At 46.3% G+C, this 15,687-nt stretch overlaps 1 protein-coding gene across 2 annotated transcripts in view; it reads right to left on the bottom strand.

Annotated features, from left to right (window-relative positions):
- The window catches only part of PCDH15 (protocadherin related 15), a 640,425-nt gene that overhangs the window by 46,191 nt on the left and 578,547 nt on the right, over nt 1-15,687 (bottom strand). For both annotated transcript variants that reach the window (XM_063406141.1, XM_063406139.1), the window contains one exon: nt 8,218-8,345. In XM_063406141.1, the coding sequence (XP_063262211.1) occupies nt 8,218-8,345 (128 nt within the window). The remainder of the gene's footprint in view (nt 1-8,217; nt 8,346-15,687) is intronic.

The following is a 15,687-nucleotide window of genomic DNA, read 5'->3' as shown; positions in this document are numbered from 1 at the left end:
TGCCCATCATATTTTTAATATTGGCAAATTCTCTCTCAATAAAAGCTACGGCTTTTAATAGTCGTTGCTTTCAATGACACCAGAAATCAATTTCACCTTCAGCATTTCACGCCTGGAGACGTGTGTGACTAAAAACAAACAAAATTTGGATCCAAATTAAGGTATTGATGCTGCAGGCACAGGCATTAAATGAAGTCAGGCACTCTGCACAAAGCTCAGGACACTGGAGCTCAGCACTAATGAGATGTTTAAGTCTTGCAGCTGAGTTTAAGGCATTAAACTCCAGTGAAAGAGGCCTTTTGACATTTGAAGCTCACAGCTTGTAAAGTCCTGCAGAGTTCAGGTGCCTCGAGCTGCTGCACAGGCTCTGAGTTAATTGTCACCAGTTCTGAGAGCTCAGTGCCACCCCAGAGCCATCGGCAGCCTCAGCATCAACACAGTTCAGGCTCTTTCCACATCCACCCAGAGATGAGCAAACAGGTGCCAAAGAGCCTGGAAAAATGATCAGATTCCAGCTTCAAGGATTTGAACTTTCTTGTTTGCATTCTCCCCCTTTCTCTGCTCTTTGGATCAAACCTAAGGACACTCAGCTTGGCAGGACCAGCAGAGAGAGCTTGTGAGCTGCTCCCAGGAAGACCCCAAACTTCTCTGGTACAAGGAAGGATGTTTGCTATTCCTGTAATTTGTCCTGAAAGGAAAATATTTTTGACACTTCATTAGGAGGAGATCTATGACATCTCAAGAGTTGCATTATGACTGTCAAAGAAGAGAAAGAGCTGCACTTAATCTTAATATTACAGCAGCATATCTGCCTTTTGTTCTGTGCAAGAAATACAGATGTCTCCTAAATCCCGCTGTGATTGAGGGCTGATAAATATGGATGATCTCAGGAATTACCAGGCCAAATTCCAGCCTCCTGTGATTGAGTGTAGGTGTGCCCACACAGAGGGAGCTGGGTCAGCACGGCTGCCGCTGCCTCCAGCTCTTTCCCATCTCCTCCTACGGGGGAGAATGAAGCACAAATCTTGAGGTGCTCCCTAACCCCAGCACAAAAGCATTGAGAATATTTTTACTCAGAGGGTGGGCAGGCCCTGGCACAGGGTGCCCAGAGCAGCTGTGGCTGCCCCTGGATCCCTGGCAGTGCCCAAGGCCAGGCTGGACTTTGGGGCTTGGAGCAGCCTGGGACAGTGGAAGGTGTCCCTGCCATGGCAGGGGTGGCACTGGGTGGGCTTTAAGGTCCTTCCAATTCAAACCAGTCTGGAATTCCAGCATCCCCATGGCAGCTCTTTTAATCCTTTCACCAACACATAAAAACTACTGTGGTTTCCTATGCTTGCTCTAAATTGGAATTGTTACTTCCACTCTTCAGAGGAGAGAGGCTGGTGCACCTCTGCTAGGAAGACAGGAGGAGACAATAGGGAATGTCCAACCTGAAAAGAGAAGGCTCCAGGGAGAGCCCAGAGCCCCTGCCAGGGACTAAAGGGGCTCCAGAAGAGCTGGAGAGGGACTGGGGACAAGGGATGGAGGGACAGGACACAGGGAATGGCTTCCACTGTCAGAGGGCAGGGATGGATGGGATATGGGGCAGGAATTGTTCCCTGGCAGGGTGGGCAGGCCCTGGCACAGGGTGCCCAGAGCAGCTGTGGCTGCCCCTGGATCCCTGGCAGTGCCCAAGGCCAGGTTGGACTTTGGGCTTGGAGCAGCCTGGGACAGTGGAAGGTGTCCCTGCCCATGGCAGGGGTGGGGTAGGATGGGCTTTAAGGTCCCTTCCCACTCAAACCATTCTGTTCTCTCAGTGATCAACCCCTCCTTTTTCTCTCCTTTATAAGAAGGCCCAACAAATGATGCCTTTAAAGCATAAATTAATTAATCTCTGGCTCCGTGTGAGTGCACAAGCACAGCTCAGTGGCAGGACACCTGGGGAGGCTGATAAACCCTGCTCGGTGTGACAGCAGCACTGACCCTGCCACCAAAAATCACCAGTGGCACGTTTGGGATGAGTATAAAAATCATCAGTGACTGCAACTCCTGAAGCTGCTGCACAGCCATTGGTGATCCCAGTTTTTAGCATTATCAGCCTGAACTAACCCCAGATTTGCTGCTCAGAGTGAAATGCTGTTTTTCATTTGAAATGTTCTCCACCTCCCTCGCAGGGTCACCTTTAACCACCAGCTCGAGGCTGCCAACGGGGCGTGGAAAATGCAGGACTGGGATTGGGCTGCGCAGGGGATTTTTGCCTCCTCCTGGCAGATGGCAGCTTCAGTGCTCCCCATTAGTGGCTGGCACATAAAGCAGCTTTCAGAACCAGGCTGTTTTTGCCGGTAAGAATTTCCAGATTGTTGCAGATTTCCGGTTCTGAGGGCACGCCTGCCACTGGCCTGTTTTAGGGGAGGTTTCACTGGATGTTCCACACACACCTAGGCCTGGAAATTTGGAGTGGCCATTGCAATTTTCCTTTATTTCCTGTATTTCTTCACTTCCATGCTTTTTACACGCTCATCTGCCTCAAATCCTTTGGAACACACACTTCCCACCTTGGTTTACCACTGGCTGCCTCAGGAATTTGTATTTTTCTGATACCAAAAAAAGATTTTTAAAATTGATTTTTAAATTTATATTCATATTGTTATTAAATTTATATTAATATTTAATGTTTTAAATAAATATACCACATATAAAATATTGAGATATATTATTACATTATAATATTGTTTTATATTATATTAACAGTTATTTACATATATATTTATATTTATATTTATATTTATATTTATATTTATATTTATATTTATATTTATATTTATATTTATATTTATATTTATATTTATATTTATATTTATATTTATATTTATATTGTTTTAAATTGATGTATCAGTACATTACTGATATTGATCAGTGCCTGGCCTACTCCCAGGACCCCCAGTGCCAGGAATTTTCTGAGAAACACAGGCAGGAAGACATAAAGTGAATGGGAATTGCTGACTTTGTCCTCCAAGGGTGGCCAAAACCTCCCAGGTGCCAAAGGAAACTGGGATTCTTTTTGACAGGCTGTCTCATTGGAAAAGGTATTGAATAATGGGGGTTCCCAAAGTCAGGTTTGAAAACAAATAATTGGAAAAATGGATTTTATTGTAATTTTTCTTTGGCCAATAGCAGTTAGTGCTTGATAGAATAAATTTGCGTGTGTGAGAGAGGAAATAAAGGCCACACACACGGATTTCCTCTGTGGGATGGGGATGATCCTGGCACACTCCCCACTCCCAGCCCAGGTAGGAGCCTTTACTCAGGAAGGCACATGCAGGACCAACAGTCTTCAAAATGCCCCCAAACAACAAAATAAACTAAATAATCTTCAATTACATGGGAAAAATCCCAAAGGATAGGGAATTCTCTGATGGCTGCCAGAGGAAAATAATAGGAAAGAGTAGTAACAGTAAAATTACTACTCTTAGTACTAAGAGATCTTAGGGTAAAAAGCTCAGGAAGCCAACACAAAAAGCAGGAATATGATTTTTGAATGAAAAATGCTCAGCATTCCTGTAATACTTGTCTTTGCAGGACACACAGCTTTTTTGGGGGGCCAGATGTTCCAGCAGCTGGAGGCTGCGCTGTTGTCACTGCCATGAGCTTCCAGAGGAGATTTTTACTCCTACCAAGCATCTTTTCTCCCTATGCTGGGATCCATAAATCACATTTTAAGGAAGAAAAGGTTGTGACTGGCAAAGCAGTTCTGTTTTGTGCATGAGTTGTGCAACAGCCAAAGGAGGGATGAGGCAAATGTTGCCCTGAAAGCTGTCCTGGGTGCCCAGGGTGGAATCTCTGGAATTCCAGAACTTGCCACTCTAAAGATCCCAAGGAAAAGGAAATACCAAAAGAAATATACAGGTTATAGGCATAGATAGAAAAATAATGAGATTTAACAGAGATAACAGATCTAGGAGAAAAGCAATTCTGGTATTCTCTCCCTGGTCATAGCCAGGAATTTTAACTGTTTCTTTTATCCATTGTTTAGCTCATTATGGGATGCCTAAGATGCTTTTGAGATGAAGAAAAGAGTAATTCCTACTCCTCTGTGTGTCCTCAGGGCCAGGACCTGCACCCTAAAATGGCTTTGGTGTATTTGGCTGTCTTTTGTTTGGATATTCCAAGGATATTCAATATTCAATAAAGAATATTCAAAGGGTATAAAGGATGAAATTCCATTAAAAAGCTGACCAGAAAGGGGCAAAAAGCACAGGAAAGGCCTGGAATTAAAAACTGGTAAGAATCAAGGCATTTCCATCAAATACAGCCAATTCCAGAGCCTTGGAGTCAATGGCATTATTTAGGCCAGATTCCTTCCCTGAACTCATTTTCAGGACAAAAACACCTTTATAAACTGAGCAGGAAATTCAGACAATTCTCCTTCTTCACTAGAATTATGACCTCTGATATTTCCTCATTTAAATCTGTAATAATTCAATAATTTAATAAAAAAAGAAGAAAAGAAGAGGTTAATCCTGTTAATATTTAAAAAGCAAGAGCTAATAACATCCCATTATAGGGAAAAGCCAATTCCTGCTGGTAATTTCCCTAAAGATTCTGTGTTTGTGGGTTTGTTTCCTGGAGCAGATTGAAAATATTGTATTTGGAGCTCAAAGAAGCCTGGTTGGAATTCTGAGGGGGAACAACGGGAGTTCCATGAAAACACCAGTGAAAAGCAAAATAATTCTAACATAAGGAAACACAAAGCAAAGCTCAAGGCACAGAATTCATAAATTAGAGGCTATATATGTTACATCTGGTTTTAATTAATATATTCCTAATGAAAAGCACGAAAAGGTCTTTAATTAAGAAAATGGGCTTCAAATACATTGGAAATTCTGGAGGAAAAAAAGGAATTGCAGAGAAGGGGACTTCAAGCAGCAAGGAGCAAATCCTTTGCTAAAATTTGCCATTTTATTTAAATATATCCCTTTTATTTTTTTCTTGGAGCATCAATACCTACCAGCTTTCAGAGGCCACTGCTCTTAATCCATTCAGATCCATAGAGAAGAATTCATGGGGCTTATCACTCCCCAAATTAATTCTGATTAAAAATGACTTTTGGAGAATGGTTTGTGGCATTCTGCTGAGCTTAAGCTTTCTTTTTATCTACTTAAAGGAATCTTACTATGAATCTAGAGCAAGGCAGCTCATTATCCTCCTCTAAAAGGCTTTTATACTCAAATTTATGTAGTTAAGAGGTTGGTGCTGGCAGCAAGCCCAATGACCTTAGAGAGTTGGGAGAAACTCCATAGGATTAGCCTTGGTGCATATCAACTCTTTGGATGATGAGAGAAATTTTTATCAAAAATTTTATTGTCTATTTGTTTCTGAATTCAATTTGTGTGGAAGATTATGGACTCATGATTAGCTTTCTTCTCTCCCTAACTTTTTTTAAAATTTTAATTTATTTTTGGTGTTTGATTATTTTTATTATTTGCGAAATTTTGTTCAAGGCAGAGTAGAGCATGACTGAAGCATCTGAATGTTCAGCAGTGTATTTGTGATCAATTCATCCAAAACTGATTCACATTAACCACTCCATCAATAATTAAAGACTACAGTCTTTGATTATCCTTGCCAGTTATTGTGTCCTGGTAAAGAAGAACTGATTGTGGGATTTTTTGGGTTGGTTTTGAAAGTAGTAGTGCTGCATCAGGTCATTTGAAATGCTGGGAGAGTTGGGATTGGCCAGTCTTGACAAGAGAAGCCCAGGGTAGACTTTAGAGCCCCTGTCAGGGCCTAAAGGGGCTCCAGGAGAGCTGGAGAGGGACTGGGGACAAGGGATGGAGGGACAGGACACAGGGAATGGCTTCCACTGCCAGAGGGCAGGGCTGGATGGGATATTGGGCAGGAATTGTTCCCTGGCAGGGTGGGCAGGCCCTGGCACAGGGTGCCCAGAGCAGCTGTGGCTGCCCCTGGATCCCTGGCAGTGCCCAAGGCCAGGCTGGACTTTGGGGCTTGGAGCAGCCTGGGACAGTGGGAGGTGTCCCTGCCCATGGCAGGGGTGGCACTGGATGGACTTTAATGTCCCCTCCCACCCAAACCACCCCGGCATCCTCTGATTCCAACATCTCACATTTGAGGCTCATCAAGGCTGTTGTCAGTGCCAGCAATAATGAGAAGACACTGAGAAAATCACGTCTCAGAATCACTCAGATGATTTGAAGGAAAGTGAGCAACTGTTAATGAATGCAGAAGATGAAAGTGTATGTGTTAAAAACTCCTCCTAAGAACCTGAATTTCCCCCTGGAATCCAAACCTGAATAATTTCTACAGTGCAAGCTCTGCGTGTACTTTATTAATAACGTTCTCCTAAGTTTCAGCTTGCAATGCTGCTCATTTCCACTCCTCAAGAACAGACATTCATTCGATTAATTATTCTTAAGCCAGGCTGAAATGGGGATTGTGTTTAACTAACAGAGCAATTACTTTAGCTTTCTAAAGGCCAGGAAAAAAGGTAACGAGCACTGACTGTTGCAAATGCTTGGTGCTACAACAATAAATTCCAGCCTGATCCTCTGCAACGAGAGCACTTTTTAATTATTTCCAATTTTACTTTCACTAAACACACAATTATGTTTAATGCCATCCACTAATACCAACTCCTGGCTTAGGCCTCGTTCCATTTTGTGGCAGCAAAACCATGGAGGATTGGACCAGAAAAAGATCAAAGCCATAAAATTGACATTTCTTTTGGTCCTCCTTTGTGGACTGATCACCTGTCTTGAGTCAAATGTTTCTAAAGGGCAAAAGCAGATTCCCCTTGTCACCTCCAAATTTCCCTTAGCTTTTCTCCGCCCATTTCTTATCCCCTTGACTGACACACAAATACCTGTGCCTAAGAAATCCTCTTGGAAAACCAGGAAGGATTTCACAGCCTGTTCACGTTTCAGGGGATGACTCCAAACGTGATTTGACATTCGTGGCTCATGTTTCATTTGCTTTCAGATGGAACAAAACATTCCTTTCCCTAAACCACTTTGCCTTCCAGAATTTTTTACCTACTCCAGGGCCTTTGTCCTGTTATCTGCTCTCTACAATTCCCTGGAAGATGGATGGAGCCAGGTGGGGATCAGCCAAGGGGCAGGAGGAGAGGAAACAGCCTCGAGTTGTTCCAGAGAAGGTTTGGATTGAATAATTGGAAGAATTTCTTCATAGAAAGCGTGGTTAAGCATTGACCAGGTCAGTGGTGGAGTCACCATCCCTGGAAGTGTCTCAAAATGTGTGAAGGTGGTTCCTGGGGACGTTATTGGTGGTGGTGCTGGTGGATGGCTGAGCTCGGTGGTCTTAAAAGTCTTTTTCAACCTTAATGATTCCGAGATTCAGCAGTTCCAAAGTTCATGGATGTGACAAGATTCTTTGTTTTGCCACCATTTTTGGTTTCCTAATTTTGGTGAAGTAGAAGCTTCCCAATTCCCCACTTCTCTGTCATTTCTAGGCTGATTTTGGGAAGGACTCTCATGAAACCAACAACAACAACAAAAAAAACCAAACAACAACAACAACACCACCAAAAAAACCAAACCAAACCAAAAAAACCCCCAAAAACCCCAAAAAACAAAAAACAAAAAAAAAAAAAAAAACACCCACAAACAAAAACAAAACAAAAAAACCACCAAAAAAACCACCAAAAACCAAAAACAACAAAAAAATCTAGGGACAACTTCATAAAGCTCTGACCATTTTATCATTCCTGGTGTTCTAAACACACAATTTATTCATTTTAGTGAAAACAAAGAGCTTTTACTCTTGGCTATTACTGTAGTCTGTATATTATATTTCCATTAATTTCCTCTCTCTTTAAAACAAAACAAAACCCTATGGATGGTTAATGTTACACCCACTTTCCTCCCCATGCAGGTCTGAAATTGCTGGATTTACCCTTTAAAACCTAAACAAGGTGCTGCCAAAAAAGAAAAAAACTTCAGGTGAAAACTGGCATTGAACATAAACCAAATATTTAAATATTAACAGATCTAAAAAGAGAGCTACAGACTGACATGAGACACAAACACCTAAAACTGAGTACAAACAAAACCTGGGTTTTAACGCAAAATCATCCTTGTGTCAACATCAACCATCAAGCAGTGCTGGAAGATGCAAATTTCAAAATTTCCTGTAAAAATTCAAACCAGTGAGTACAAATCTTCCCTCTGTGAGTGAAAGTTATTAGAAAAACTACAGCCTTACCTTCACTTTAAGCACAGAAGAAAACATTCTGGCATCCTCAGACACCCCTCCAATGTACATTTTTTTGGTAAACACAGGTGCGTGGTCGTTTTCATCCTTCACCTCAATAAAGACCTTGGCTGTATTACCTAAAAGGGGGAAAGAGAAGGGAAAAGAGAATATTTTGTAATATTTTGTAACATCTCCTGGCATTCATGCATTTACAGCTCAGGGAGATCATGTAAAATGAGTGTAGGGATAATAAACTAAAAATAAATTCCTTAGATATCACAAAATGCTAAAATTGGATAATCCCAGGGTCACTGAGGCTGGAAAATCCCTCCCAGCTCAGGCAGTCCCAGCTGTGCCCGATGCCCACCTTGTCCCCAGCCCAGAGCACTCAGTGCCACCTCCAGCCCTTCCTTGGACACCTCCAGCCATGGGCACTGCAACCCTCCCTGGGCAGCCCCTGCCAAGGCCTGAGCTCCCTTTCCATGCACAAATTCCTGCTGCTGGCCAAGCTGAGCCTCCCCTGGCCCAGCCTGAGGCCGTTTGCCCTTGTCCTGTCCCTGTTCCCTGCGAGCACAGCCCGACCCCCCCTGGCTGTCCCCTCCTGTCAGGAGCTGTGCAGAGCCACAAGGTCCCCCTGAGCCTCCTTTTCTCCAGGCTCAGCCCTTTCCCAGCTCCCTCAGCCTCTCCTGGGGCTCCAGCCCCTTCCCCAGCTCCCTTCCCTTCCCTAGGTGAGTAATAAGGTTCCATGTCACACCTTAGTTCCACACCTTTTGGTCCCATTAAATACACACAGTTTTCACAAGGAGCTCATTAACAGCAGCTCTGCACCTTGCTTTATCTATTTTAATTATTCCTACTGCCAAGCAAAGACTTAACGGGTGATTCAGTCCCGGTGTCTATAAACTCATAAATGGTCATACAGAGTCCTTGCTCAGCAGCCTCAACACTTAATTTCCTCTGTTAATTGAAAGCATCCCTAAGCCTGTCCTCCTCCCAAACCTGGCCTGGCACAGGGGAACTCCATCAGCATTGCCTCACCTGAGAGGTTCAACAGAAAAAAACAGAGGTTCAGCACAAAACGCCACTGTTAATTTGGTTTTATTAAAGAGTTCCTGCTCCAACCCATTGAGCAATAAACATCTCCATCCTTCTGCAAGGGAAAAAACATCCAGCAAAACCCATGGACCTGGTGCCAAACAGATTCCACTGCGCAGTAATCTCCACCAACATCTGCTTCCCTCTTTCAGAATCGTATAATCCACAAAGATTGCTGGAAATGATGATATCCAGTTCATTAAAACCACATTTGCAAGTGATAAATTGCCTCCTTTCTGTGCTGGTCTTCCCAGCTCCTTTCACTGCCAGGATAATTTTAGTGTTGCACAGGTGCCACTGATCTGAGTTTCTCACACAACGCAGGTTCTTTAGAAAAGGCTTAGGAGCTGTATGTTTAGGGGAGGAAAAGATTAAACCACAGCCTGTTTCTGGCCAAAGTCATATTCAGCCTATCTGCTGGTCCAGCTGATGGGAAACAAATGATGGCTTCATAAATGGAACAGAAATCTGAAAAAAACCCCGAATATTTAAAATACTGTCCCTGGGCCAGCAGAGAGACCTGGGGCACACGGAGCTGTCCCTGGGCCAGCAGAGTGTCCTGGGGCACACGGAGCTGTCCCTGGGCCAGCAGAGTGTCCTGGGGCACACGGAGCTGTCCCTGGGCCAGCAGAGTGTCCTGGGGGACACGGAGCTGTCCCCGGGCCAGCAGAGTGTCCTGGGGGACACGGAGCTGTCCCCGGGCCAGCAGAGTGTCCTGGGGGACACGGAGCTGTCCCCGGGTCAGCAGAGTGTCCTGGGGGACACGGAGCTGTCCCCGGGCCAGCAGAGTGTCCTGGGGGACACGGAGCTGTCCTCGGGCCAGCAGAGTGTCCTGGGGGACACGGAGCTGTCCCTGGGCCAGCAGAGTGTCCTGGGGGACACGGAGCTGTCCCTGGCCCAGCAGAGTGTCCTGGGGGACACGGAGCTGTCCCCGGGCCAGCAGAGTGTCCTGGGGGACACGGAGCTGTCCCCGGGCCAGCAGAGTGTCCTGGGGCCAAGGAGGCCAATGGGATCCGGGGCAGCAGGAGGAGCAGTGGCAGCAGGGCAGGGAGGGACGCTGCCCCTGTGGCAGCCCTGGAGGCACCTCTGGAGTGCTGTGCCCAGCTCTGGATCCTCAGCACGGCAGGGCCAGGGAGCTCCTGGAGCGGGGCCAGCGGAGGCTGCGCAGCTGAGGAAGGGCCTGGAGCATGGGGGTGCCCAGGAAAGGCTGAGGGAGCTGGGGCTGCTCAGCCTGGAGAGGAGCCCCAGCTGAGAGGGGCCCTCAGCCCTGGGTGTCCCTGTGTGCAGGGAGGGCTCCCAGCAGGGCCCAGGCTCTGCTGCGGGGGCCCAGCAATGGCCCCAGAGCCACGGGCAGGGCCTGAGCCCAGCAATTCCCCCTGCACACGAGGCACAACTTCTTCCCTGGGCAGTGCCCAGCCCTGAGCACATTGTCCACACAGCCTGGGGGCTCCTCCCTGGGGCTGCTGCACAGCTCTGTGCACACAGTGCTGTGCCCTGTGCTCTGGGATGGCCCTGCTGGAGCAGGGAGGGGACACCAGGTGCCTGCTGAGCTCCCTGCAGCCTGAGCCTTTCTGTGGGGTTCTTCAGTGTGGAGAGAAGGGGGAAAGAAAAAGGAAAGAAAAGAAAGGAAATTACATTAATTGTCAAATCTCTGTCTTCTTAAACCAGATCTTTAGTAGGAAAATGAGATCCCCAGGCAGACTTGCCAACTGCAGCTTTGGTGAACAAGCTGGCACTAAAAACAGGATTATGTGGGGAAGTGACCTTGCCCTGCTGAGCCTATAACTGGTCCTGCCACTGGCTGCCACCAGTTGGGTGCTGGAGGGAAGATCATGATTTTATCTGTGTGGGTGGACTCACCTGTACTGGTTCTGTCTAATTCAAATTAAACATCATTTGTATATTGCTCACTTTTGTCATGTCAGGCCAGTTTGGGTGAGGTGGCTGAGCCTTGTGCAAAGTTTGCCTTGCAATTTGCTCAACTTCCCCACTTGTTTAATTTGCTGGCAGTTCTCTGAGCTGCCAAAACGCTGATTTGTTTAGCAAAGGGTGAATGCTTTCAGAATGGAGAAATGGAAGTTATTACATTAAGTGCAAAGCAAATTAAATACCCTGCATATCCACAGGCCAACATTAGAACCATCACCATTGAATATCTACCTGCATTGCAGCTTCGTGCCTGATTTCTGGACACAGTCCTTCCTCCTAGCAGATGGTGTGGATGTGGCATCTGTGAGCTCCTCCCTGTCCCACCTTTGGATCCAGTTCCACAGCTGGCTGCAGAAAGGGCTCTCCACCAGCTACAGAAGTTGCCTTACCCTCATAGTGGAATTCTCACTAAAATCTCTCAGCACCTGCCATGTGGGGAGGTCATGCCAGACCCTTTCCCATGGGGATTTTTCCCAGTCCCTCTGCTTGATTCAGGAATATTCCCTGCACAGGGGCTCTGGTGCTCCCAAATCCACCACTCCTGCACCCCCAGCCCCCAGTCTGATGGAAAAGGCCACCAATGAAGGGCACTCTCAGATAGTCTGGTTTAGACTTTGTCATTATACTCCTTTTCTCTTCATATTCCAAAATTTTAACTGCTTTTCTAAGCACTGGGTGTGGCTCAAACCCTCTTTGTGAGGACAGTGACCATCACAGGCTGTCAGTATTCACACTCACCCTGCAGAGGGGAAATTTATACCCCTGTGTATGTAAAACCTCCCATCTTTGGTGTTCTAAGTCTGGAATCCAGCTCCAGTTACTTTTTTTTTTTTTCTTCATGGATTCCAGGAGTTGAAAGCAAGCTTACTCCTTGGTGGTAATTCTTGTGAGACCTTTCAGAATCCAAGTTTAAAATCTCATTACTTATGGCTGTGCTGCCTAAAGAGCTGGCCAGGTGAAAGAACAAAAAGCATCTTTCTCTGGACAAAGCAGCACAGGCTGCCAAGGTGGCCAAAAAGAGCCAAGAAAATCGGTTTCAGTGGTACCTCAGTCTCCTGCAAGGTTCCTTTCTCCTCCTCCAGCCCCCTGGAGATGAGCTGCAGTGCACAGAAAATTTAGAACTGCAGCTGATTCTAAGTCATCCTTACCATGTAGGAACCAGCTAAATAATCACTGCCAAGACTTTTGGATCTTTCAGCTTCTGTGGTTTGCTTAAGGGGAGTGAAAACACCCTGAAAGCTGCTCTAAAGCAAAGCTGAGGAACATCTGAAACACCTAAAATGAGTAGACCATGAATAAGTAACACAGAAAACAAGTCCAACAGAAACTCCTGGGTCACTGGTGTGTACTAGCATTTCATTCCCAGAAGTTTTTCCCAAACATCCTTGTTGAAAGCTCTTTTCCAGTTTCCCCATCTAAAAATGTGACAGATCCATGTGAGCCTGTAGTTCCTTGCCAGGCTGCAGAAACGAAGCTGAACTAAAGCAATGATTTTTGGACACTGGGACAGCATCAATGATGCTTTGAGTGTTCCCAGGTGAGTTTTCCTCTGTGCTTTCACCAGCAGCATTGCACTTGCCTTCTGCAACATTCCAAGCCAGCCACAGATCCAGCTGCTCTTCAGGCATGGATAATTCTAACATAAATCTCTGTGTCTCCAAAAGCATTTCTGCAGGAGACAACAGCAGATTTCAAAGAGCCTTTCCAAAGTTCATCTGAATCCAGCTGGGAGGGAGAATTGTAATTTGCCAGGGTTTAGGAGCACTTTGCTTTACTCCTGCCTTACAAGAGCGTGGAGCAGGCTTTGTGCTTTGGCAGGTGAGCTGTGCTGAACTGCAGCTGGGCTCCATCTCACATTCCTGGACTTGGCAGAACCAAGCAGGAATCAGCACTGAATATTTTTCAGTGGCATTTAGATCTAAATGAGCCCATAAAGCCTGAAGAAGAACATCATGTGCTGTCATTGCTTGAGAGAGTGTCAAAAGAAGCAAACAGCAACCTGTTTGGAGCAGCACGGATCCAAGGTCTCATTTAAATCCGTATAAAACCTCTTTTTCTAACAAATAATGACCTGAGTGGGAGCTCAGCTTTTATGCTCTCTAAAATGCCCTGCTTTGCTGCCCAAAGAAATTGGAAGTTTGTCCCCAGCTCCACCAGAGCTGTGAGGCAGCAGGATCAGCTCTCCAGGCTCTGCTTGCATTGAGTCCATCTGTCACAACGCCTGGATTTGGGAACTGCCAGAGCAGCCAACTTGTAAAGCACCACCAGCACCAACTTTTGCAACTGAAAACATAAGGCTGTTCCATCAACACCACAGGGACACAGAATTCATGCTCATATTTAACTTAGTGGAATCATCATTCCCAATTACTATGGAGCAGCTGCAGAATTTTAGTCGTAAAACTCCCATTTCCACTTTATCCCCAAAGGGTTTTTTGGGTTTAGAAAACCAAAAATGGATGAAGGCAGGACTGTTGCCTTACCCCCACCCCCCAGAGGAAAGCCCTGCTCACAGCTGGAGGTACAACAGAACCAGGACAGTGCCTCTGTACCAACCCTGAGGGTGCCAAAGGTGACAAACAGTTCTACCTGACTGGATAAAACATGGAAATAATCAATGGAAGGGTGATTATGTTTTTAAATATTCTCACAGCAAGATAAAAACCATGTCTAGCAAGGTCCTCTCATGGAATCATCCAGGTTGGAAAATACCTTCAAGATCATGGAATATGACCTGTGACCAATCTCCACCTTGTCACCCAGAATATTAATTCCTCTTAAATACAGGAAAGGCTAGCATGGGGTTCTGTCATTATCTTTACATCTCTAGGAATGTGAAATCACAGAATCCCAGGATGGTTTGGGTTGGAAGGGACCTCAAAGCCCATCCAGTGCCACCCTTGCCATGGGCAGAGACACTTTCCACTATCCCAGGCTGCTCCAAGCCCCATCCAGCCTGGCCTGGGGCACTTCCAGGGATCCAGAGGCAGCCACAGTTGCTCTGGACATGCTCACCAATACTTTGGTTCTACAGCTGGGACCAGACTGAATTCAGAGGTAAAAGCCTCTCTTTGTCCCACCTTGTCCATCCTGCTCCAATGCTCTTTGTCCCTGTGTTCAGGCAGCACTTTCTCTTTGCTGCTCCCTCTGCTTCCACACAATCCTTCTACTTCCTCCTGCTCCTTACCTTCTTACCTCAAGAAGAATCAAGTCAAACTCCTGACCCTGCACAGGACAACCCCAAGAATCCCACCCTATCCCTGAGAGTCTTGTCCAAACTCCATTAATACTGAAGGTCCTTCAGGGCTCAGCATCATCAGAATCCTCAAAGAGAACTCCAAGCTTTTGAACTCATCCTCATCACCAAACCCGGCTCACCTTCCATTCAAATGAAGTAAAACCACACAGCAATTTCAAATCATAAAGTTTCAGTTAAAGTAACTCTTTAATGAGTTTGACTCTGCTTGAAGCAAGAATGTGACTTTGCATGATTTAGCACCATCCACAAAACCCCCAGTTTAAGTCACCAATTGATGTTCTCATACTCCAAAGGACATCTCAATTTACTTTCTCTCCTCATGTATTTATTCAATTTTTGCCACGCTGCCACCTGCCACCATCACTGAATAACAAGCTCAGTTACACTTACTGCACTTTCACTTTTCCCCTGCACAGATGAAAACCCCAGCTCCTACTTCTCTATAATTATTTCCTATAACACCATTAGTGAAAACAGTTTGGTGCCCAGCTTCTGAGCTTGGTGACATTCAGCCCTGTGTGGTGGCTGTTCAGTTTTTCAGGGCTCTGTTATTTACAGAATCCCAGGATCATTTAGGTTGGAAATTCCCTCCCAGCCCAGGCAGTCCCAGCTGTGCCCGATGCCCACCCTGTCCCCAGCCCAGAGCACTCAGTGCCACCTCCAGCCCTTCCTTGGACACCTCCAGCCATGGGCACTCCAACCCTCCCTGGGCAGCCCCTGCCAAGGCCTGAACTCCCTTTCCATGCACAAATTCCTGCTGCTGCCCAAGCTGAGCCTCCCCTGGCCCAGCCTGAGGCCGTTTGCCCTTGTCCTGTCCCTGTTCCCTGGGAGCACAGCCCGACCCCCCCTGGCTGTCCCCTCCTGTCAGGAGCTGTGCAGAGCCACAGGGTCCCCCCTGAGCCTCCTTTTCTCCAGGCTCAGCCCTTTCCCAGCTCCCTCAGCCTCTCCTGGGGCTCCAGCCCCTTCCCCAGCTCCCTTCCCTGCCCTGGACACGCCCAATGTGTATCTCCAAGTGAGGAGCCCAGAAATCCCTGGAGCTCCAGAGTAGGTCACTGACAATTTCCAGAACAATTTCCACTGATTCAGGGGTATCCAAGACCAGAACTGGCAGCAGGCCACTGCCACTGGGTGTCACAGCTCTGTATTAATTCAGTGTTGCACAATCCTGGGGCTGTGCATTCCAAGTCACCCAGCTC

The sequence above is a fragment of the Prinia subflava genome, chromosome 9 (assembly GCF_021018805.1).
Source record: "Prinia subflava isolate CZ2003 ecotype Zambia chromosome 9, Cam_Psub_1.2, whole genome shotgun sequence".
Classification (NCBI taxonomy): Eukaryota; Metazoa; Chordata; class Aves; order Passeriformes; family Cisticolidae; genus Prinia; species Prinia subflava.
Note: the sequence above shows the minus strand (reverse complement) of the source record. Positions and strands in the feature narration are given on the sequence as shown.